The sequence below is a fragment of the Coloeus monedula genome (assembly GCF_965178545.1).
Source record: "Coloeus monedula genome assembly, chromosome: 1".
In the NCBI taxonomy this organism is placed as follows: domain Eukaryota; kingdom Metazoa; phylum Chordata; class Aves; order Passeriformes; family Corvidae; genus Coloeus; species Coloeus monedula.
In genome coordinates this window covers 14,390,573-14,416,554 of record NC_138781.1, presented here as the reverse complement: position 1 = coordinate 14,416,554, position 25,982 = coordinate 14,390,573, and the positions used below count along the sequence as shown (strand labels likewise).

General features: G+C 40.5%; 1 protein-coding gene across 6 annotated transcripts in view; it reads right to left on the bottom strand.

Moving 5' to 3' along the window:
* EPC1 (enhancer of polycomb homolog 1) overlaps window positions 1-23,995 on the bottom strand; it is a 63,096-nt gene extending 39,101 nt beyond the window's left edge. For 4 of the 6 annotated variants that reach the window (XM_082291067.1, XM_082291063.1, XM_082291068.1 and 1 more), the window contains exon 1: window positions 9,551-9,984. In XM_082291067.1, coding sequence (XP_082147193.1) covers window positions 9,551-9,703 — 153 coding nt within the window. In that variant the 5' untranslated portion in view covers window positions 9,704-9,984. Of the gene's footprint in view, window positions 1-8,907; window positions 8,972-9,550; window positions 9,985-23,860 lie in introns of those variants that run through there. The other 2 variants (XM_082291066.1, XM_082291065.1) reach the window with 2 other exon arrangements.
* Window positions 23,996-25,982: the final 1,987 nt, after the last annotated feature.

Sequence of the window (25,982 nt, the reverse complement as noted above, 5' to 3'; positions counted from 1 at the left end):
TCACAGTGAAAAGCTTCATTTCTTAAGCAAAAATGAGGGCACAGGGGAAATCAGAAATCCAATTTTATCACCAGTGTTTAATGAAACTTAAGAAGGAGAAAAAAACTAGATAATTTAGAAATACAAGACAATGGGACGTTTCAAATAATTACATCCTGGGAAATGCCTGGAAGATGTTACATACTATGTAGGCAGAGTGACATGATGATAATGGCATAATAAAGAAAAAAGAAAAAACATCAAGTCACATAAAGTGCTTCCATATCTATGCCAAGAAAGGCATCTTCTAATTACAGATCAACAGCGTTTGGAAAAGCAACATGCACCCTTCTTCCCCTTCCTAAACATCTTTAGCTCACAATCTTTACACTTTCACAGTAACACACCCTGGCACAAAATCCCTGAGTTTTGAAAAGGAAAATCTGGAAAAAGCAGCGTATGCAGAATTCATCTTTGCATGCTAACACCTTCCTAGCATCCATGTTCTGAATTGAACATCTGACCAACGAAAAGGCTGAAGACTACTACAGCTCAAAATCGTAACAGAAAACAAACTCTAGCACTAAATATGTATATAGGGCAGCCTTTACTGCCGATCCCTCTCCTCAAACGTAAGCTTCGTAAGTCTTCCAGGCAGGCTGCAAGATCTGTGATTTCTGTTAACAACTCGGAAGGAACCTTGAAGTCTTGAAATTGATATAAAGTATGAACTCAACTGTATGTTGGAAAGTAATCCTTTCCAAATAGACCCTCTTGAAAGCTTTCAATTCAAAAAGTGTTAATTTCTTAATTCCTGATTAAATATAAAGGAAACAAATCTTTAAGTATGGTACTTAAACCTTAAGAGGATAATTTCCTCTCTCACTCAATCTATCTACCTGTGCTTGAAGAAACTGACAGACCAGAAAATTTTCAAACTTTTGTTCCATCCTCAATTCATGCAATTCACCTTCACATTTCTGTTTACTCAGAACAGGGTTGGTCCTTGAAACCACGTAAGCTGAATACACAGAAATACACACACACTAGTGGATGGAAGAGCAGAGCATAACTAAACAGGAAGAGTACTTCTACAGACACAAAAGCAGCATCCAGCATTTTCTGCCTGGTACATCAGTCATTTGATGTGTTCCTTGATACTAATGCCAGTGTTTCCTCTTACAAGTACAATGTGGAAAAGTAGTATAAAAAAGCAAAGTAACTTACTACATACGCCTATAGCCTGCCAATTACAATATTCTGTTCTAGCAGAGCAGATGCTCACACATATACACATATTTGGTCCTATAAAACAAAAACTTGAAAAAATAATGCATTAACTTACAGGTATTCAAAACTCAGACTAAATACCCTTTAGAGATTGATAAATAATTGCATATACATTTCTGAGGAATATAATCACATAATCAGGGCACAATTATCGTGACTGCTACAAGCAAAGTGATCTACACAATGAAAATAAGAGATTTAAGGGCTTGTTACACTGCACATTCTTCCTACCTGAAACAAATTAATACTAGGCAGGTTCCTATGAACAATTAAAATTTTACTGGAATAAATACACCATGTTTAGCTATTAAAACAAAAAGAAAACTAAGGACACATCACATGCTTCTCAAACATTAAGGTTACTGAACTAGTGCCCCTACTGTTATTCTTCTGCATACAATTAATACCCAACCTTTGCTGAAATATATTATACAATGGATGAAAGCTGAGAGTCAGGAAGATAACATTTTGGGGTTCCTCCTTAAGGTCAGCTGTGAAAATTCCCAGAAGGTTAAGCCTTTCCATACAAGTCTAGCTTTAAAATGATTTACAGTTTACCCTGACAAACCCCTCTCCTTCAAATCCCTGACAGTTACATTACTTGTGCTCTCAAGAATACTGCTAACAAAGTTATATGTGTGGGCATCCCCCTTTCCCTGACTTAATATAAACAATTTGAGACAGACTTTTAAACTCTTCCAACTGTTAAAAATCCTCATTGCAAGTAAGTGAGTATTAAGTAAATCTAACCTTTTTTACTTCAAGTGTGAACACGGACAACTGGTCTCACTGTAGTTAATTCTGCTATGCAGAAAGCCACTGCTGTTATATGACTTCTCCGTGGAAGGGACCCACAAGGATCATCAAGTTCAACTCCTGGCTCTGCCCACAACAATCCCAAGAATTACACCATGTGCCTGAGAACATTGAAGATGATTCTTCAACTCTGTCAGGCTTGGTGTTGTGACCACTTCCATGGGGAGCCTATTCCAGTGCCCAACACACTCTGCATGAAGAAGCTTTTGCTAATAGCCACCCTAAACATTACTTGACACAGCTTCATGCCGTCAAGATTATTGACAATGTCTTAATTATCCTGCTTTAAAAGGAAAAACCTCTTTCAGTATTAGCATTATAGTCAATAATCAAACTGAAGTTTGCCAATTCATATCCTCCATAATTTCAAAAGAGAATCTGGACCTCCTGGAGAAGCCTCTGACATGCATAACCAACTCCTACTATTTTCTGGAAGTTTAATTATTTTCAGCGTTCCTTTAGAGCATGACATACACACTGTTACCATTATTACATGCTTAACTGACAGCATATACAGAACACCTCATCAAACCACTTCCATGGCAGTCCCCTGCTCACAATCTCAACTTAGTGCCTGACTTCCCTACGGTGTAACAACAGGACACCTATCATGATTCCTAAACTTTTACACAGAACTGTCAGCTTCCAGGAAGTTGTCAAATCCCAAAGGCATAACCTATACATCATCTTCCTAAGTAGAGGCCCATCCCAGTTAGAAACTATGAATAAAATTTACTCAATCTCATTCCAGACTGAAATAAATTGCACCAGCCGGTAATGGAAGTCTATGCCACCACCATGCCTCTGACCTTAAAGGAACACTGCTGCCAATCAGTAGGTTTCATATCATAGCATTAACAACATTCTTCAGGTAGCTGAAGGCAGTGCATGACTTGCTCACTATAGAAGCTACTCCTCACGACCTGCCAGATTTTCCTACCTTGCATAAATGTTCAGGTGCACAGAATAACTTACAAACATCAAACAGAACAGAAAGCTCTGGTATAACTGAAGATGGAATATGCAGGTAGTCATCACTGTTACTCTTACATTTGAAATTTGGCCCCACTTGTCAAGAGCTGCCACATTTTTTCTCTCAAAATTCTCTGGCTAAGCACTTCAAACCTTTCTCACACAGGTATATCTAAAGTAAGTGACTGAGCTCAGTACCAAACTGAAAGGTAAAGCTAAGGTCATGGCATGAGCTCACAGAAAAATCTCTTCCAGCTATGAACTGAGGAGTCTGTAGACTACTGCTTTAGCCAAAACTGCAAAAGGCTCTTGTTTCTGTGTTCTCCTATCAAACATGCAGGTTCTTGGAAATCTAATCTATGAGTTAAGTGTATTTAAAATTATGCACAAAAAATGCTTAGACTGGCATACAAAATTAATGCCTTTGCTATGAGTGAGCAGAAAAGATGCACAAAGGGGAACACAAACAAGAAGCAATACTCTGCCAGTTCACAGGACTCATGAATCAAAGACTATGCAAAAAGAGCTGTCCCTACTCTCCCCATTTACTTCAAAATTCTTTAATGTTTCAGTTGTCCTTTTCTAAAAAGAGACCACTGAAGGAGTTCAGTTGTTCTACTTAAGATTTCAGGACTTCTACAGCTGGAGAGGGGGGCACAGATTCTCTTCTGTTAGTAAGCAAAAAGCTTTACAGAGTTTCCTAACACTGCATCAAAGAAAAAAAAAAACCCAAAACCCAAAAAACCAACAAACCCAGGCTGGAAACTAATGATTCAGTTACAGTACCTGCTATGATTTTACATTCATGTAATTCTGATTGCCCCAACAAGACTCTAAAATACTCAATACCCATCAGTCATGCATCAGTAAGGCAGTGGTTAGTTTAAGCGTACTTAAGGCCCCATGCACACAATTAGAAATACACACTTTCATGGAAGCACTCACAGAATGCAGTTTCTTAAGCTGGCAAGAATGTAATAAAAAAAAAAAGACTGGAGAACCTTTAGTGAAATTTCCATATGTAAGTTAGCACTGTTCATACACTGACTCACTACACCTCAGCTGCATGCTTACTTCACACATTTTTAATTCATTAGGGCTTAGATGATAACATATGGGTGCCTTTTTGTACATTCCTTACCAACTTTTTCCCTTGATAAGCTAAAAACAGCTGTTTCAGCAGCAAGAGACCCTGGATATGGTAGCCTCCCAATGCCTGCAGTATGGATTTGGGAGGAGAAAAATATTTTTCTGTGCAGACATGGCTTGGAAGAGATCTGTGCTAGCAGTGCCCAAGGCAGTTCCATGGAAAGGATGTGATCCTTGAGCCTATCCAAAGTGGGTAAATGAAAATTTACCAGTAGCACTTTGTTAAATTAAGACACATCCTATTAGAGAATATGTTTGAAGTGTTCTGAAGCATTTGAATGAACATTAGCTTATCTTCACCGGGTCTTCAACAGCATTTAGCAAATACTGACAGGTCATGCTGAAGGGGGAAAATTACATCTAATAATGAAATTTTAACATATAAGCTTTTCTTAAACATCCCCAAAGCCAGTGCAGGAAAGGTAATACAACTGTGGATTTAAAGAGATCAAAAACAGAACGTAAACTATTTCAACAGCTTGCTCAAACACCAGGTAACAGAGTATGACAGTATCCAGAAATGATAATTACACATACAGACTTAATTCCAGCCCCTGTGCAAGCTGTCAGTTAGACCATGACACATATACAAAAGAAAACAGTAAGAACTGAATGAACAGCTGTACAGATTATAATTTTGGACTCTGGGTGCTTAATTCTTCTATCTCTAACTAGCAACACTAACTAACATTAGAAATCAAGCTTTAATTTTAAACTGTGAACCACAATAACAACTCCACATAGTGCATCACCATCAGAAATCTAGTAGGACAAGCAAGCAGCTACACCAGAGCTAGGGTGAGGACAAGGATTCATCACCAGACCAGGATCTCAGTCAGAAGAAGGAGTTAGGAATAATTCAATAAAGCAACAGCATTCTCTCTCTCTCCTACCTCAACACCAAGGACAGAGACACTGGCATTTAAAAAACTGTACCTAAGGGAGAAAGCGCATTTAACCTATACAAACTTGAACACACAGAAGACAGAAACCAAAACGAACATCCAAAACCTTAGCAGACCACAGTACTATCAGCATTTACATAAGGATAACAAACTCACTCAGGGAAAAAATGAAACAACTCCCCTCCAGAAACGCATGATAATTCCCACAACCCTAGGGCTGTTATTAACTCTGGAAATGTCATCAACACAGACAAGTTTTCTATCAGGTAATTAATTTCTCAGATCTATACTAAGGCACTTAATTGAAAGTATCTCTGCTCACACTAATCTTTGCTAGGGCACTGCTTCAACTAAGAAATTTTAACTTCCCAACATCTTAAAAAAGCCTTATTAATGTTGGCATGGTGTCCTTCCAACACATGGCTTTGTTCCTTCCTTTTCACTCTCTTAAAAAAAACCCAGAACCCAACCAACTATACTCATAGTAATTTTCCATAAGGATGTATTTTTTAAATGATCCATGAAGTCTCAACACCCCTTCCCCCCCCCCCCCCAAATTTCTATTTTTTATCTAAGATAATCTAGAGGCTAGACATGTAGAGTGTGTCCTTTCTACTTTCCTTTCAAAAAATGCAAAGAAAGGAAGTGTAGTTTCCCTTGGTTTGGTTGGAGGCCATAAAATCTAGGCTACCTGTAGAGCTACACATACTTTCTGAAGTGTTACTGAACACGTTCAAAAAGCTTCAGTCTGTCGTATTTTTTCACTTTTTAACTTGCTTAGCTAAAGTTACCTCTGGTCTGCTTTTCCAGCTGTCTCCTTTTAGTCTAGAATCTGCCTCCTCAAAAACAGAAAACCACAGAGTACACAAATGAACACCTTTTAAAAAGTCCTATATAAATGCTAAACAAATCCACTCCACCTACTTGTTTGTTCACTGTTATCAACGAACTTGATAGCCAAATCTGCATTATTGTATTATTAACAGTGGTCTGTTGTCTGGTTCTCAAAATTACAGCACTGAGGATCTGTATCACTCAAAAGCTGCATTTTGAAATAATATCGGGATGTTTAATGTTATGTAAGAAGTTCCATTACATTTTGAAGGATTTTTTTAAAAATGTGTATGTCTCATGATACTTTCCAGTTTCTTAGATTTAGCAACAGACTTGGCAACAGCCACAACGTGTTTATCTCAGAAATCTGGCAGCTAAACCATCTGTCAGAACACAAGATCAGTTGGTAACTTCCAGTACCGCTGTCTTCATGTCAGAGTTTTTTTACTCATCTTTTACCTCCAAACAAAACCACTGACTGAAGCCATGACTTGAAGCAAGGCAGACTCCCCTTGTAACAGAATTAACACCACTTAAGGCCCTTAGCTGTCACTTCCTTTAAAAGGGTTACTACATCCCTAGTATCAACTGTATATTTTACAACTCCCATAGACTCAGCAAGGTTGTTTTTCCTTCAGAAGACTTACAGAATAACACTTCTAAACTGAAGCTTCCAGTTGTAATAATGAAAATACACTATTTTCACTATTCACTTCTTTGTAGGCACAGGATGGGAGAAAGGTAAGATGAAAGTGAAGCAAAATTAGATTCCTTTTTGTGCATCAAAACAGTAATTAGTCATTTAAATATCTTGTGACTTGATGCCTGAATATTAAATCTCTTTGATTGCATTTTTCCCTAGGGAAAGTCATTTAGTCAAGAGGAGATCTCTTAGATCCAAATATCTGTTCATTTAAAATTACATTTATGCAAAACTCAAACCAATGTTAGAATTCTATTTATAAAAAGTTAAAAATGCTTATTCACACTAGTTGAAGACACCCTCTCCTCCAGAATCTTATGGACACTTTGCCATCTGTTTTTAATAAGAACATCCATCATTTTTGTAAGCATTAGGGAAAAAAAATCCTCCAACTCAAGTCTTCAGCTACATAACACAAACTACCAACTTTCCAAAATCCTGCATGACCTGAAGTTTGGGAAACAGAACACAGTATGGAATTAAACCTATGAGGTTTGCCACAACTTAAGTCATAGAACTGTGCTCTCTGTTGTCACCACTAATATAAACTGAAGAGAAAGCTTTTTAGGTCAACAAGAGGGAAGGAAGGAAATTTAAAAAGTTTGCAGAAACAATATGGAACAAGAGTTTAATATCAAAACTATTTTACATAAGAAGGTCCAAAAATGATTCAGAAAGACACCTGTGTTTACGGACAGCAAACAAATTTCTTTTGGAGCTGTGTGTTTGTGTGCGTACACACATATTCAAAACAAATGCAGAAGCAAACTTTAGCTGTGGGAAGCGTCTACTTATACCTAGAGCTAACCCTCAAAGCTAAATTTAGGAAACAAAAGCATCAGGTTAACCACAAAAACAAGTCTTATAATTAATGTTTAAAATCTTTTCCTTACCCATTACTACTTTTACTTAGCTAGGACATATATCTCTGGGTTTAGGGAGACTATACAGACAGCCCATGTAATTTTCTAGCCTGAAAACTTGTAACTGCCAGGCAAACAGTAAAAGAGAAAAGACAGCAACCTGACATTTCTACATAAATAAATGCATGCATGCATTCTCACTCTTGAACTGAGAAACTCAGCAAGCGTCATAACAAACAACAAAATTTAAAATTCTGGTACCAGAGGAAATTAAAGGTGCTTTCTCTCATATTCAAAATCTACAGGTATCACTTCAGAATAGGTCATCTGTGCCCGATAGAAACACAAGCATCCTAAGCACTGCTACCTACAGTAGCAGTAAATACTCCTCAATGGATACCATGTTGAAGTTTTAAGCATCTTCACAAAAATAAACACCACCAAAACAACCTGATAAAACCCAACCTACCAATTAGAAAAATTTAAAAAAACAACCACAAAACCACGACACTTCACAGTATACATTTTAGCAGATGTTTAAAGCAACTTATGACTTGCAGAAGACTTGGAAATACCGAATTATGTTAAAATGGTAGGGAGTTATGCTAAAAAAAGAGCCTCAGAGAGTGGTTACTCTATGGACAACAACACACAAAGCACATTATTCTCTAGAAACCTTTCTGTCCGAAGACATTTCATAAAAATTCACGCAATCCATTAACTAAGAGCAATAGTGCCACAAAGAGGAAACTCCATTTAAAGAGGATACCTCTTTTAAAACAAATGCAACTCCAAGTTTGCTACATCTAGAACTACAAACAGAAACTTTAAAGCTTGTCACCTTCAAAGGACAATGGAAGTCTAACAGCTAGAAAAACTCAGGACTATGAAATTGTCACAGAATCACTGAATATTCTGAGTTGTAAGGGACCCACAAGGATCATCAAGTTCAACTCTTAAGTGAATGGTCCAAAAGAGGATCGAACCCACAACCTTGGCTTTATTAGCACCCTGCTCTAACCAACTGAGCTAGTGTCACCTTTGTTCTTAGCACCAAATTTCAAAACACGCTTACATAACTGTATTTCTACAGTACTTCCCTATTTGCTGTACTTAATGCACAGATGGGGAAAACAGATTATACTACGGAAATAATTAAAGATTTACAACACTGCAAATAACACACTTCAGAGCAGAGTCTTTAACAGTAACAGTTACCAAGTGTTTTACCTTCAGCAATAATAGCTACTGATTGTTTTAGCTATCTTGGAAAGCGCTTAAGTGAATGATTAAATGACCCTGAAGTTCAAAATGGTTTAAAGTTTCATCCTCCACTGAGACAGCAAAACCGAGCAGGAAGCGATAGACTTTTAGCCTCCAACACGGATTTCCTTACCCTGAGTAGCGCTTCAAAACTGACTTTCGTAGGGACCATCACAACTTTACTTACACTACTTACACTGTCTGAAGGCACTTGCAGGGTTTTCTGGTAAACCCAAACACAAACCCTTTCTATCTCTGGTAAGGGAAAAGGAAAAGGCACGGGCCCCGCCGGGCCGGGCTCCCCTGAGGGCGGCCGGGCCCACGCGCGCTCCCGCTGCCGCGCGCCCCCCGCGGCGCCGTCCGGCTCGGCAGCGCCCCCCGGCGGGGCAGCGCGCGCACGGCGCCGCCGCCGGGCCCCGTCTGCTCCTCGCGGCTGCCGCACCAGGCCCGGCCCAAGGACCGAGACACAAAATGGCGGCCGCCCCGCGGTGTCACGTGACCCCCTTTGTGCCTTTCGGGGCCCCGGGGAAGGGCCGCCGGCAGCCGCGGGGCACAAGCGTGGGGGCGAAGAGGCCGTGAGGGAGCTCCGGGGGAGGGCGCGGTGAGGGACGGCCAGACTCGGCGTCTTCCCGCCGCGGGTGTCCCCCCCCTCCCGGCGGGCGGGGAGAGCGGGGAGAAGATGGCGGCCATTTTGTGCTTGCGCAGAGGCGAAGGTGGGGGCCCGGGTGCGGGGGGGATGGTGGGACCCGGCCGAGGGGGGGGGGGGTCTCACGTACCGACTCCTCTTCCTTCTCCATGCCCGTGGGCATCTGCGGCACGGCCCGGTTAATGGAGGCATATTCGGCCAAGTCAGGCAGGTCCTCGCAGCGGAAGACGGGCAGCGGCTTGGACGCGTCCAGCGCCCGGGCCCGGAACGACAGTTTGCTCATGTTAGGCGGCGATGGCGGCTCCGGCTGGGAAGGGGGGGGCGACGGCAAGCGCGCTCCGAGCTGAGAGCCGGACCCCGCCGAGCGATCTCATGGAGGGACCGGGGCTCCCCCGGCGGGGCGGGGCGCACTCCGACACGGGGCCCGGCGGCGCCCGCTGGCGCGGCTGGGCTGGGCGCTGGCTCCGCTCCTCCGCCGCTCCGGTTCCGCTCAATACGCCACGGCCAACATGGCGGACATTAAACCTCGACTGGCCGCCTCTTTCAGCCAACCCCAGCGCCACAGCCATTCCCACACTGCATCGCGCAGGGCGCGGGCACGGCGCCGCCCGGGGGGAGCGCGCGCAGCGCGGCCACGGCGGCGCGGGCTCGGGAGCGCGGGACGCTGCGAGCGGCCCGAGCGGGATCGAGAGCGCGGGAGGGCTCGGAGCTGCCGGAGCGGGATCGGGGCACCGGGATCGGGGGCGCAGCCGGGAGCAAAGGCGGCTTTAATAAGCGTGTGCGGCACCGCTCCGCCGGCCGCCAAGCTGTGCCTTGGAGCCGCGCTCCACTCCTGCCGGAGTGAGGCAGTTGGGGCAGCCCCCAGCCCCTCACCACGGGGGGAACCTCCCCTGGAGCCGCGCCTGACCATGACAGCTCTGGGAAACCTGGGCGAAAGAGGCGGGGAGGTGCAGGCCCCGACCTTTCCGTCCTCTTGGGGGCCAGACCGCGGGACAGCGGCGCCGGGCTCTGAATTCACCCCGACCCGGGTGGGCTGCGGTGCCCCCGGCCGCAGCCGGAGCGGCGCCCCGCGAGTGGGGGGTCCGACCGCGGGGCCGCCCCGGGAGCGCCCCTCGCCTCAGGGCGCGGCGCGGCTCCTCAGCCGCAGCCGCCCGCCGGGCTCTGTCCCTCCCCGCGTCACCGAACCGAGTTCGAGTCCGTGCTAAATAAAGGGGAAGCACGGGCCCCTGCCCGAAAACGGTGAAGAACCGTAAGAACCGGGCACCTCCACAACAGCACTTCCATCCCGTTTCTCTGAGGTTTTCAGAAACTTAGTCCGACAGCAAATGCAGACACGTGAACTGGTTTAACCCTTGCATGGACTTCAGTTATTATCAATGACCCACTCAAGCGAGCTCACCCCAGGCAAAGGGTAGAACTCACTTGAGCATGTCTGATTAGGGAAGCTCGTTTACATCTCAGTGAGTCGATTAAATTGATGCACTATTCGGCTCTAAGCAAGGAATCGGAAATGCCGAGTTACCCCGCTCTCGGTGCTCTCTGCACAAGCCGCCCCAGGGCATCCCAGCGCGGCCACAGGAACGTCAAACTCCGTTCCCGCCAGGCCAGGGCTGCAGCCGTCTAGCTAAGGAACACTACATGCTCAGGTATGTTCTCGCACCAGGTGATAATGGAATTCTAGTTCTGTAGTAAAATCCATCTTATTGAAGTTATGCTTATTTTCATTTAAAATGCGAGATAGGTGTGTTGACTGTCCCTCCAATTTTAATGCAAAATACTGTCGTTTTTACTGTCACACGAGAATTGGTAGACAGAACTTGTTCTTTATCACATACTACTCTTGGGAAACGGAACTTTCAGAAATACGGCATAGATATAACAAAAAAAAATTAGAAAAACCTTAGTTTGCTTCGCAATTTTAGAAGTTATCTCTATAACAGAAACAAAAGCCATTTTAAAAATCGCATCACCTCTTTAATAATAGTAACAATAATAATACCACCACCATTCTCAGCCTTAAGTCACTACTAGACACTAGGTGAAATATTACTAGATGCAGTTGTTAACAGCAGTTTCAAGCCAACAATTTGCGTGACTGTTTTCCCTCTAGGTTTCCCAAACTGCTTAAACTGCAACTCATTTGGCTTCATAACCTCTCTGGGATGATAAATTCTACCGGTACTGCAAATGGGTAATGCAGTGGAAGACAGCTAGGGGCAATGAGACTTTTTTTTAGGAAGACTTGTTTGTTGGTTTGTTGTTGGTTTTTTTTAGTCTAATTCTAAAGTTTAAAGCACACACTAGCTAGAAATATAATCCTAAAATAAATTGCCTGTAAAACATCTACACCCTTTTCCACAAATACCAAATAATTTAGTTTATCCAATTAGCAGAGAGATAAGGTGCTGAAAAAGAATCAACCCAAAAATCACAGTATGCCATCATAGATTAGCTTAGACTTAAAAAATTAAATGAAAATGAAACACCTGGCAGCTAAGCAAAAAATAAGGCCATTAAATACAACTCTCCACTTATTCTGATGAAAGGAAAACAATACATAGTGAACATAATTGTAAGCAAAGTATTGAAAATATCCTAAACTATAAAGGAAGAATAATCAAATTCAAACTTATCCTTAATTGACCTTTGCATTTCCAACCCTGCCACAGGCTTGAGAAAAGTACAGAGCAAGCAGAATGGACAATAACATTTGGATACAAAGAGGACAGTGCATTAAGAAAAAGTTTTGGCCTGAAACTCTTGGGCTCATCAGCTTTTAATGTTTTGCCAATAAAAGACTGTATTTAAATATTTTGTAGCAGAAGATGATTAGGCCTCAAAATCAATTTGCTAATAAGATGGAAAGTGTGATAATTGAAAACAATGTGGCATCAGCCTTGATGTCCGTTCTGTAAAAGATGATGACAGGAAAAGGGTATAGAAAATAACCAGACTGGTATTTCCATTTTATCTTCCTTTCAGTTAGAAAATGCAGGTATATTTTAGATTTTTTTCCATTTTGTAGCTTTTACCAAAATGCACACTTTACATCTGTGGACATCAGTGCTGCACTATGACAGAATTGGTATGTTCTGTATAGTGACCAAAATACTCTTTGCAAGCTCTCAGTAAAAGAGCAGTAAGTATAAATTAATTTGTTGAACCAAAGTGTTACGTGTCTATTTAAAAAATTGAACTGTAAGGTAAAGTAACTGAAATATAATGAAAAGACATTTAGAATTGCTATCATTATTTTTTTTTAACTGCTGAAATAATTTGGGGCATTTCTTTAAGGCTTTATCTTTTTATGATCTCAAAACAAAAGAAGCTTAACTAAAATGAAAGCACTTTATGTATCAGCTATGCAGCTAGTAAATATAACCATTTCAATATACATTCAAAAGTACAAACTTCAGGCTGAGCATTATGAGCAAAGATACAACTTGAGCCATGCACTTACAGACAGGGGTAGGGGTCTCTTGTGCTCTCTAACTTGGGTTTGTGAAGCCCAAAAACATAATTTGCTATTTTGGTTTGCAAATCCCGTGTACTGTTTGACGAGTTTTTACAAATTTTAGTATTTATTTAGTTTTATGGCTTAAAACCTCTCTGAGTTCAAGAAAGACTTCCAGTCATTTACTTAAGCATGAATTACAGCCTTTTGCACATGGGTTTAATATTGTCTACCATTCTAGCAGCAATCATCACAAAAGTACTACACATGACGTGCATATAGGTTAAACCACGTCATTTTTGTTGCCTTCTAGCCTCAAGCATTTTGTATTTTAAGGACAGAAAATTCTAGGAGACAGTTGTTCAACTTAGAAAAAAAAAAAAAAAGCAAGCTTTCTTAAACATTTCTGGGTTTGGGGTTTTTTTATTAGGATTTGTTCATATTTTGTATTACACTAAACTATACACTGACTTTCGTATCCATAAATATTTGCAATTTTTATTTTTCTCACTCTGTCACTACCTTACACCCTGCTTCTAATAACTCTTCACTTATTTACACAGCAATTTTGCTGACCTGTTTTTTTTTGAATCCCTATAAATGCTGAGTATTCTGAACTGATAAGAAGTGTCACTGGTCTCTCCTGCTGCACACACTTTCAGTGTTCAAATATTAAGAAATGACACATTCTGAAGTTACCATACTTGGGTTTTTTTTCCAGAATGCCTTACTCTTAGGGGTATTTGGAAAGATCCAGGCATCTCTTTTGTTCTGCAGTAAGCTTTTATGGATTTTGTATGTATATTCCTCTTTTACATTTGCTGGTGATGCTACTGTTCAAATTTGCTTCTCAGCTACCTTTCTTATATGTGTTTTGTAACATTTCAGATAGCTGTATTATTTTAAATCATCTCAATGAGATACACAGAGTTTGAATTAAAATGAGATACATGTATGCAAATATGACACTTCATTATTTTATAAAATGTCATATTACAATAGAAAGTACATGCATACAGAAATTATCTTAATAGCATGAAGATTTCAACCATAAATGAACGGGTGTAATTCTTAGTGAATTTCACCTTATTTACTTGTATCAACTGTCTGTTTTAAAAGAGATAATGAAACTGTCACACACATTTAAACAGTTCAGACACCACACTACAAAACTGGTGTAGAACACCTTTGTGATCACTTCTGCCACTTTTCTGAAAGATAATTTAGTGTTTCATAACTTTGGTGTCTCAAAGAATGGTATGATATATTCACTGAGTTATTTTATGTGTTCATGGTTGAGATGCAAAGCTTATTTGAAGTTCTCTGAATCATAATTTGAAGTAGTGACCAAGTAAATCTCTTCCTCTATTCTTGACTCAAGGAAGGGAGATTAATTTGTCTTATGTATATATATAAATTTTAGTGAGCAAGTAGGAACGTGTACTGCATGGCCAAATCCTTCAGTTACCTTATATTTTTTGTAAGCACTTCCAGTTTGGACTGCAGAATACCAAACAGAGATGGAAAAGGGATAATATTGCATTTAATAACCTATTTCAGTTACTGTTCAACAGAATATAAGTATGCATAATCCTTTAGATTCCAAAACTGCCGACAAAATTTTTAATATGGAGGTACAACAGGCAACAATCTTCCATGTGAAAGGAAAATTTGAGTCCAGCATCCTCAGGGAAACTAAGCTGATACTCAAATGGATATGCCATGGAGCCATATCCAAAAGAGAAGGAAAAGCCACTAGACAGCAATTCTCTTACTGAGAAGAGACAAAACTAAGAGAGGAGAAGCAAAAGCTATTGCCAGATCTGTACTTTTCCAACAACAGACAAACTCTTAGAGGTGGTGGACGCATTTGTATCCATAGGAGGACTAGGAAGACTTCAAGAGGAATTAATTATTTAGGATTATTATTTTACAGACTCAACATTTGTCCCAACATCACTTAGACAGATAGGCAAGAAAATGGTAACATGGACTCTATCTGAAAGCATAAAGGATTTGATGGAGTTTTTTTAGTACTGTCAGAAAAGAATCAGTTTCCTTTATATAGCTTGTTTCGGAGACTTAAGTTTTTATGTGTCTAGGGAAAACGTTATAGTGGAAGCAATTATTCTTTTAGATACAGTGGTGGTAAAAAGACACAAATTATACTGAGACTTCTGTCTTGAAATACATCTTCCCCTGTTTTAAGTTTTAATGGATTCAGAAGAATTTTAAGTGTTAGAAGTGATTTATGAGTTTCTCTTTCATGTTTTCATTCTGTAATACATACCCCCTCTAAAATACTATGCTAGACACACCCTGAATTCTTGATTTAGTCATCCAACTCATTTCACAAATTAATCTTTTAAGATTAAGTAGTAAGATAAAGAGGGACAAAACAAAATCAAAAAATGTCTGACTTTATGCTGTGGGTTGTTTTTTTTTAAATCTTTTATCTAGAACATTTTGTGTTCTGACATACAAAACAATAGTAATACTAAAATCACAATTTATTAGGTAAACACAATTTGAGCTGGGTGGACTGGTTACCACCTCTTACTTAGGCATGGACTTCTGCAAACATCAGATTATAACACATGAATAATTTCTGAGTCTAGTAAATTTAATCACGTGATTCTGTATGATTTCTAGTAGAAGAGCCAGGTGAAGGGCAAAAACCTTATGCTTTTCTTGCGAAAAACACCCAACACAAACAACAAAAAACGCAAGCAAGCAAACAAACAAAACAAAAAAGCAACCAAAACCACAACTGAGTTTGAAAAACAAAAAACAAAAAACCAAACAAATAAAAAAGCCCTACCTTATCCTGCCAACACAATTGCTAATTCATCAATCAAAGAGCTAAGGATATCTATCTTTGATATTCTGCATAGTATAAGGTGGAAAGCTAAGAAAGGAAAACAGAAGTAGAGAAATTATCGCCGTACACGGGTCTGCACACTGTCCCAAATCCTTCAATTGACCATTAAGCTAAAAACAAACAAAAAACCCCCCACCACAAACACACATGGCATGACTATATAAACCTCAACTGCCAATGCTCACACCCCAACCCAGGATAAAGGGGTTAACTGGGGACAGGCTCTGTGCCTTTGCATGACTTCAGAAACTTACTTCTACCCTGGTCGTTGCCTGGCTCTATGTAAATGCAAATAAAATGGCAAATTCAGTTCAATAGGAAGACCTGAATGTCTTACTATTATATGCTCTAACTTTTTAGATTTTTACCTCACATTCCCAAGATAGAAATCCTGTCTTGCAAGTCAATCTATAAAAAATTGTTTCAAGTGCTTCAGGGCTCCTGGTTAGTATGATCAAGTATTTTCAAACTTCAGAATTATATTGCTGATGTTAAATAATGTGGAGTTACTACAGAAAGCCAAATGCTTTCAATTGCAGTTCCTGAATCAGAATGAAAGCATGTTATCTGCTTCCCTCAGACAATGAGGAAGACATTGACTTATTCCTAGACAGGAATTAGCTCGGCTTCAGAAATCTTTTGGTGCAGGAAAGTACATTTGCATCTTGGAATTAAGAGGCATTTCCTAACATATATGTTTAGTTTTTTCAATATTAATGTTAGTGGGATCTACCTACATACCTACAGTGTGAGTGAACTCTGAATTCCACATCAAATTAATACAAATGTGTTATTAAATACCTTATACAGGCTATACCATCTTTACCTAAATAAATATGTCTCCAAAGAAATGAAAAATATACAAATAAGTCAGCTTTTGGATTTCAAAGGCTTGCTATTAGTCTGCAAGAATACAAATATTCTTTCAATTTTAGAAGTGGATTTTTTATGCAGTGTAGTTTGATGTATATTCAGTTAAGCATGAGTGAATGTTATAAAAATATTGCCTGTCTTCTGGGGTACAAATAATCATGATCATATTTATAGCTGAATGTCTATATATACACTCCAGAATGCATAAATTAATAATGCTGCACTAGTGGGAAAAAAAGGCCTAATGAATTAAGTTTGACTGTAAATATCCAGCAGAGGAGGCTAGTTCTGAATATAAAACTGATCAGATGAGACTGTTTTGAGATATCTATATCTGTATATCTTTAAATGATAGCAGAGGCATAAAAATATAAAACCCTGATAGGGTTAACCTGAAGAAAATACATTTTCTGAGGTTTTTCAACATTTAGAGAATGCAAACAACTTGTGGGAGATGGGCAGATGTTGAGAGGGAAGTGTTTTGGTTTAGATGCAAACATGAAGTTGCTGTAAGAAGAAAAATAGAGAAATCAGATTAGATTATTTTCTCTGTCACTAATGGAGGTGGGCTATGGAAGCCCGAGGTGTTGTGATATCATCAGCGTTTTCTTCTCACCTCCCCATGAAACCCCCAAATCTGCTGTAAGGGCAACCTGAGAAACACAGCCAAATGGAAAGTGGTTTTCTCAAATCCTTTAGATTATAAGCACATAAGACTTTAACCCCCTCGTCCATCTCCGATAAAGACACTCCATTCTCATTCTCTTATTGAGCAGTGTGTCAGTTTTACAGCTGTTTTGACATTCTGCTCCTCTGACCAAGAGAACACGACAGATCCCTGTCATTAACACCAGGGTTAATGTGCACCAGCCTTCTACTGGTCACATGTGCCAAGTCTGCTGAACTTCTGATTTATAAGCAACTCAAGAAGGGTGTTAGCATAAAGAGACACAGCCTAATTAAAAAAAAAAAATCAAGGGAGAATATGAAAGATGGGAAGGAAAACAGTTTCTCACATTAAAGTAGCTCATCTGGAAGTCTGCTTGACTAGACCTTCCAAATCCCACAGATTCCCATAACACCCATTTTTTAACTTGGAAATTGATTCAGAGATGACAAAAGAAATCAGAATACTTTCTTATGGAATCTTCATTCATTATGTGCTTATAGATGAATATGGGCTAAACAGAAAGTGTCTATGCAGAGTTATCAGATGTATGCTTTTTCCCCCCTGTGTTATCCAGCATGGTTTCTCCTTAGAAGATGCTGATTGTGGCACTTTTCTTGAATTGTGAATACACAATCACTTTGTCTAAAGACATCAAGATGTTCTGCCTTGTGGGGATACCTTTAAGACCATCAGAAATAATACAGCTGCTCTGCATTATAACATTTTAAATTAAATTTTAGATTTTCTTGAGAAAAAAAACTTCTGAATAAATCCATCTGGGTAACATGCCCTGTCTACCCCTGGCATTACAGATGAAAATCTGTAAGGTAAAAGGACCCTTTCAGAAAATTATCCTTTTAGTCATCAGGTCATGGCACCACCAAGATTCTTCAGTAAATAGAAAGGGATGTCCATAACACTGAAATCCCCAGATCTGTCACCTGATTTTTTAGCCTGTTTAAACAAACATGGAAAGCTCACTCTTATTTGTGTTAATGAATATTCCAGATGCACACCCCTGTGAGGCCAGAGGTCTTGCTTCCATTTAGTAATTTTCTCAAGGCTCTGAAGGGAAGTGAGGATTAAGAGCTAACTTTTCATTACCTAAATCATGCACAGGTCAATATTAGCAAACTCAGGGGCATGGGATATGTCTGATGAAGTGAGGACATTCACATCTGAACTAATCACAGGAGGCAGATGGAGACCTGATCAGGATACTCAGTTAAGTTTAAGATACGGTTCTTATCACAGCAGAAGTCCAAGATTTGGTTGTGTCTGTTGGTTTGTCGTTTTGCTGTTGTTGGGGTCCTTTTGTTGTTCATTTTTTTAAAGCTGTGATTTACTTGGTTTGTTTCTTTCCACTGAGGATTACAGATTTAACAATACTCATCTAAAGGCATGTGAAAGAAGTTCTACATTAAATGTATACAATACAGGGATTCAAATTCACTCAGAAGCACAACTTACTGTAAATCTAGGGAAGCACGAGTTAATACCACCTTACAGGCCTATTTCCCAGATCTCTAACCATGCACTTGTCCCAAGGAACAACCAAAACCGAACCTGACAAAAAGAAGACTGCTCTGGGGGGAACAAATCTGCTCACTGTTCCCTGGAATTCCTACATTTTACATTTAAACATTTTTGAATAAAATCCATAAGACAGTTCTGGAAGCAGGGATGAGATCCAACCCCACCTTTTCTCTCTTCCTCTGGAAATCCCAGAGCTCAATGCATTGTAAAATCTAACTCATCCTTTTCCCATTCCCTAGCAAAAGTGATCCAGGTTCTCCTCAGTAACAGAAGATGGCGAGTCAGCATCCCCCATTTTCAGTCATTTGCTCCAACTCAGAATTCCTGTGAACTACATTTAGAGCACTTGCTATTTTTACTGGTGCTCCAAGCAAGACATTGCGTCTGTAACTACTATTTTCTGTTGTATGGTGTTGGATGGCTCTGAGCAACTTTCCATTTACCATCCAGGAGCATCCAAGAGCATCCCTGCACAAGTAGTGAAGACTAGGACTCCCGTATTATTTGGCAGTTCCCATCTCTCTGTTGTTTATATTGGGAGATAAGCAGAGAGAATAATTTTTAGCAAATGTACTGACTTTTTAAGCACTGCAATACCTTCTGACCACCAATTTTAGGCTTTAGCTACTATCAGTAGAGAATTGATGAACAAACCTTCCTATTAAGGAATTTTATAGTATTGGTATTATCTTGCTCCTGGACAGTCCAGTGGTAACACATTATACTGGAAATGTGACTTAGCGAAGAGTCTAAAGGAGCCCACAGGACCTGAATCCACTGGTGTGTGGTCACATCTGTCCAAGGCATATTTTCTTGCTCCCAGCAACAAGACAGAAATTCTATTTCAAAGCACTGACATTCCCCCACCCTGTATATTTACTAAAGAATTTAAAATCTAGGATTGTCTCTTCATTGTAACATGAATTGACTTCTTGTGCTATTTGCTAAGAGAGGAAAAATATGAAGACTGCTAAAAGGTGGAAGGATGTGCTAGCTATAGCAGCTCCTCTGGCATATAGGAATTAGAGCAGATAATTTCATAACACTGAAAGGTCATGCAAATATCAGTCTGGAAGAGGTGTGGAGAGACCTAACTTTGTACAGGATGAGAGTCTGAAGCAGGTGTGTAATATATTGTCCTTTGTTCACAGCTGGGAAACAGATGATCCTTGAAGTAAGTTTAAAAATAACTATTCATTGGTACGAGTTGATGCTGACAAGTATGATGTGGAGAAGTACAGCTAGCAAAGTCATGAAATAAGAAAGGTGAGAAACAAGAATATGTCACAAAGTCTCCAATGTAAAGACAGCCCCCCCACCCTTGAAATCTTGTTGAATCAAGAACACAATGAATACTTTAAAATCCTCAAAAGATAATAGACAGAAATCCCAGGCACCAAGGTATATTATCAGCATAGGAAACTGGAGAGCACAACATATGAGAAGCAAGGGTTATGGCTTTTGTTTGAACTGAGCCCCAAACAACTTTCTTCTACACCACCAGCCCACTTCTGAGGAACTGTCTGCACAGAATTTTGGTTAACTTTGGAAGTTGATTATATCTGCCTGGGATCTACACATCTTGCACTACTATGACAATTTTAGACAGCCATTTTTACCGTGACTCTTACTTGAGTACATAATACTAGTAATATTCATAAGAAGAATGTCACGAAGGCACAAAGAACATTTTGGTCAGCCAGGTTGAGTTAAGCTCTTGAAAAAGATTGATTTATAGTAGGATGCCATACTTCAAACAATTTTAAGCCAAGAGACCCAAATATCTTTTAAAGGTGTCTGGAGTCTATATAGACTTTCTAGGTAAAAGGGAAACTGTATTAGAAGAAAAATATATTTGTTTTGTCACCTTAGAAATGGAGGTATATATAAGGGAGAAAATTTTAAAACCCACCAAAAAAAGTTCTTATGCTTTAGGTCCTGGAATTCCACATACAGTAATTTCAGAAGGAGCAGGTGGGGAAAACACAATAAAGATTGAGCCACCCCACAGAAATTACTCTTCCAGGAATTTCTGCAGAAGATGCAGGGAGTACTCCTTATTGGCAACACAATGGCTCAAAAAGGAAGGAGGAGATAAGTGAGAAAACCACTGAATTGGAGAAGATCAGTACTTCACTCTTCTCACCTTATGATTTGATAGGAGTAAAACCAGACACTTTCATCAGATGCAGCTTTGAAGTTGCAAAACCACAACCAAAGTTAAAGAGTAGCCCCAGCTGAATGGGAGAGAGAGGAGCAAGTGTGAAGCGAGTTTCCATTCAGATTTCATGCTCTTGCTGACTTCACTGAGCTCGAACTGACTCTGAGCAGCAAGATCATAACTATCAGTTTGTTCATGGCCTGCATGCACAGGCTGCAGCCACAAGAAATAGTCACTTTCATGGTGCGGGATGATAAGAAAAGCATGAAAATACCTTCAGTAAGCAACTCAGTTTATCATTTGCTCAGTACTGTTGTCCATGGATGAGCACACTGAACATTGGTCTAAACGATGTCAAAAAAGAAAAGTTGCATCAGAATTAAATAACCCAGTGATTCTCTGAGATTGATAATAATTGTAATAGATTGAACAACAACTGGCACTATTTCTATTGGCATAAACTGTGCCCAAAATGCCAACCTTATGTCCTAGTGATCAAGTCTCAGAAATGGAAATGGAGGATGGCCAAAATCCACACTTTCTAAGAGGGTTTATATCTTGATAGTTGTCCTCAAGATCTAAGAGTTGTACCAGGACACCAAAGAAGTAATGGCCATATTGCACTGTCATAGGCCACCAGGTCTCTGCTTCAGCAAGAATCCATAAAAGCAGATCTTGTCTGACAGAGCAGAGATGATAAAAGCTGACTGCTCTCTTGGATATATATTTGTTACTGGCAGAAGGTGGCAAGATGTATTTTACCTAAGACAGAAGCAAAATCTACCTTCCTTTAAAAATAAAAACAAATAAGACACCATTACAGAGATCTACTGAAGTTGTATATCAGTTTCCATAAAACTAGTTAACTTAATGATCAAACTTCCTTTTAAAATAAAATCTAAATGCATTTTTGAAGATTTAAACATTCATGAGAAGTTTAGAGACTGTTTCGAACTGCCTAGTATTTGTCAAATTTATTCTTTGAAAATACTGAAGACATTGAAATGTGAAATAGATGCAAAGGCCTCTAAAATTATCGGCTTTTATCACTCCAAAATAACAGGCACATTGATTCCTTAAAAATGTGTTAAATTTAATGTCAAATTTGTTCCTGAACCTGTTGAGTTTCCAATATATGCGCTGATCATGGGCTTGACTATGTCTTCCCACCCCTCTTAGAACATTAATCACTTCTGTTTTCTTACACCTAATATGGACGTTAGCAGAAAGCCTTCTAATCCTTTTGCACTTAGAACCGAGGTGATCTGTAGGTTGTAACAAAAGAAAACAACACACATTAACATATATCTATTTATAAATACATGTAAAATGCATGCTCCACTTAGCAATAGGAAAGAAACCCACCCACCTCAGGTGAATCCTCTTAAAATCTGAAGGACTATGTTAGGCTTTCCCTTCTTTTCAACCCCACCTTCATACACAACCCAAACTCCTATAGACTTCATTAGGAGATTTCCATATGCAAGCACGCGAGCAAGGGGGACCCTAGGGCTTGATAACCAGCCGTGGATGGAACCTTTAACTTCGCAACAAGCAAACAATGGACTAGTTGCACAATAAGTGTGTGCCAAACCCTTCCATATTGGCTGCAAAAAATAATTTAAAAACCTTTCATCTGCAGCCACTGTAAGATTATTTTGGGGGTGAGACCAAAAAATCTCATCACTGAGGAAAACTGGACTCTAGGTACAGAATTGAAAAAAAAAATTAAGGATCTGCTTCATTACACAAACCAGCGAAAGGGTGAGGTCATGCCTCTGCCGGGCCATAGTTCATGCGACACTACAATTTTCCAGAGATACAATTTCATCGCCATTCTAACTAATTTGCAGTTACTTTTGATACAGAGAAAAGGAAAAGATACAATAGATCAACCCGTGCCCCACCTTTCTCCCCCCGGCCCCCTCCCCCTTTAGAGCCAGGGACAGGAATTGTTTCGGAGCCCCACAGCGCCACCAGCACAGAGCAATGCAAAACAAAAAAGATCTCCCACCGGGTGAAAAAAAAAAAAAAAAAAAAAAAAGGAAAGCGCCTAGAAAAATGCCAAAAATTACAAAATGTCTCCCAAATGTACCTTCTTGGAAGCAAAAAATCAAACAAAACACTCAACACCCCTCCCCCTCCCCCCCCCCCAAGAAAAACCAAACAACCCAACACCAAGGCATCTAAGTGAAGTGTGGAGAAATAAGAACCTTTATATAACTAATGCTTTAAGCTAATTACCACAAGAGCTGGAATTTGTAAAGAAAAAGGTCAGTGTTTATTAAGAGACATAACTTCATATAAACCCTCTTATGTCCATCTCCACCTTCACCATACCAAGGGCAGTTTTCCCCCTCACTTTAGACCAAAGTAATCCATCAAGAGCCATCACAAATGGCATTGTAAACTCTTTTAGCCACCATCAGACCATAAAGCAGCAACATAATACGCCTCTTTATACAGGAGAGCTGCATTATATTTATATAGACAGTCACATATTTGGTCCTGGATCCATTTATTACTCGGTAAAGAATTCCCCCCTGCCCCCCCGCCCCAACAAAAAACCAGAACCAAAAAAAAAAACCCAAGTCCATCTGGAAAATATTTGAGTTCTTATACTCCTAAATTTAAGTTAAATTGCTTTTGATCTTCGCTTGTATAAAATTTTAAAGAGGAAACAAAACTGACTTCAGTAATCGTCGCTATTAAGGAGACACCGTTGGGTGGGATACACATGAAATCAAAGCTATGAAAAATACAAAACTACGTTTTGTTCATCAACACAGCGAAAATCCTCCACAGCACTAATACACGCCAAAAAACCGCAGAAACGAGTGTTTTTGGTTAAAACCACAAACTTACCTTCGAAGAAGGCAGCCCTTGCAAAAGGGCTGTAACAATATGGACTGCATACTCGCTCTCCTACAACCAGCCACCTCCATGCTGCAAAGGGCTTCCCGAACATCCTTAAAATATTTCGCAAATGCAGAAAGTGAGACTTTTTCTTTTTTTTTTTTTTTTCCCTCCTTCTCTCTCTTCTTTCCTCCCCCTCCCCGTCACCCCGCCAGGATCGCCGGGCGAGGAAGGAGGCGGCTTCCCGAGGGTCGGCGGGCGATGTCGGCGGGCGGCCGCAGCCGGGGCGGGGGACCCGGTGCCGCCGGGGTCACAACTTTGCCGGGGCCGGCGTTGGCTCGATGGGCTCCGCGGGCAGCGGCGCCCCCGCCCGCCCCCCCGCTCCCCCCGCCGCCGCCGCCTGGAAAAATGCAGTGTGCCATTTTACACCCGCCTCTGGAGCACACAGGACCAAAGTCTAGCGCTGGTTTTCGGTGACACTGCAAAACTACGGCTCGCCCCGCGCAACCCCACGCCTCATCCTCCCCTCGGAGAGAGCAGCCGCCTCTTGAGAATTAATAAAGAAAGACAGCTGGAAAAAATAATTCCGAGACTTCGCCGTTTTCCCTCCGTCCCTCCCCCCGCCCCCGCCCCCACTCCGAACCCCGCAGCAAGTTTGTGCCGCCCGGCGCATCCCTCGGCCTCCCCCCGCGGCACCCCCGCACCCCCGCCCCGCCGGGCTCCGGCAGCCTCGCAGCATCCGAAAGAGCCAGTCATGCCTGAAACAAAATCCATGATTCCTGGAAAGTGGAGAGGCTTGAATCCCAACAAATACTCAATTTACTTACAATTATAAATACCTACCTTATGAAAGAACTAAATTAACACTAAATTCAACAGATACATCCGTTACGGCAGGAATAGTTTTTCCATAAATACTGTTTTAAAAACCCCTCCTTATACTGACTGACAGAATTCTACCATGCTGCCCACAAACAAAATGGCTGTGGCACCGAGTTTTTTGGTTCCTCCCACTGTGCCTCCCCCTGGCCTCCAGGAAGTGGTAGAAATCCAAAATAAAATCCGCACGAAAAGTACAATACATCAGCCAAACTCGGCACGGCACCACCAGTCAGCATCGGGAGGGAAGCACATTCACCAACATTGTAGTTTCTCGAGGATTTTTATTGTTTTTAAAAGGGCATCAATCACTGGGAATTTACATCACTGTGTAATTTGAACTTCCTGCTTTACATATTTATAAGGTCTTTCACCTATCTTGGCAGGCTTTCAAATTAAGTGGGTTGGGAAATTTGATGCTGTGGCTCTAGTTTGGGAGCTGAGTCAGGTAGTGCCTGCTGGAGCTGGGCTCTGAAAAGACGGGCAAATTCTAACACTTTCGCTGTTCAGTGCAAGATAACTTCAGCACAGAGAGGCCCCTGGAAAGAGGATTCTCGACGGAAACTGAAATTTAGGCCTCTTGCACATAAATACACGCTTTGTAGTATTTATAATTTTGCATTTGTGGTTCACAGCAGTCTGCCTGAATCATAATCTCTGTGGAAATAACCTTGGATTTTCTCTTATTATGACCCCCGTTTAGTGTTGCAGTCCTTTTACTTTTGTGACATTCACCTTAAAATAAAAATAAACAGGAAAATATAGCATATTTCTATTAGGGATTATGATAAAAATGTCACTATGTGGTCCTCTGTCTGAGCCACCAATCTTGCCAGGCAGTAGCACAGCTCCTTTTGCATGCTGCCTCGTGGGCTCCGTAGGGCCTGACTCATTTCCCGTGAGAATCCTTTTCCTGCCTTTAGGAGGAGTTACAATGGAGACAGGCTGTCAGACCTGCCGAGCCTGATCCAGCCCTATATTAAAAGACTTGAATTAATATTCTCACCTACTGCTATTCTAAACGTTTTTTTCAGAGGCATTGAAAAAACAGTGGATTTGGTGATGTTTTTCCTGAAGTGCCTCATATTTCTAAAAAAAAAAAATCTGCAAAAAACTTGAAGCAAATTTTGCCATTGTTATAATTTGTTTGTATGATAATGTTATCTAGCAGCCTTAATCACGAGCTGTGATTATAATGTTATATTGTATAGGAATATAGGGCAAAAAGATAATTCCTGCCCTGAAGAGCTCA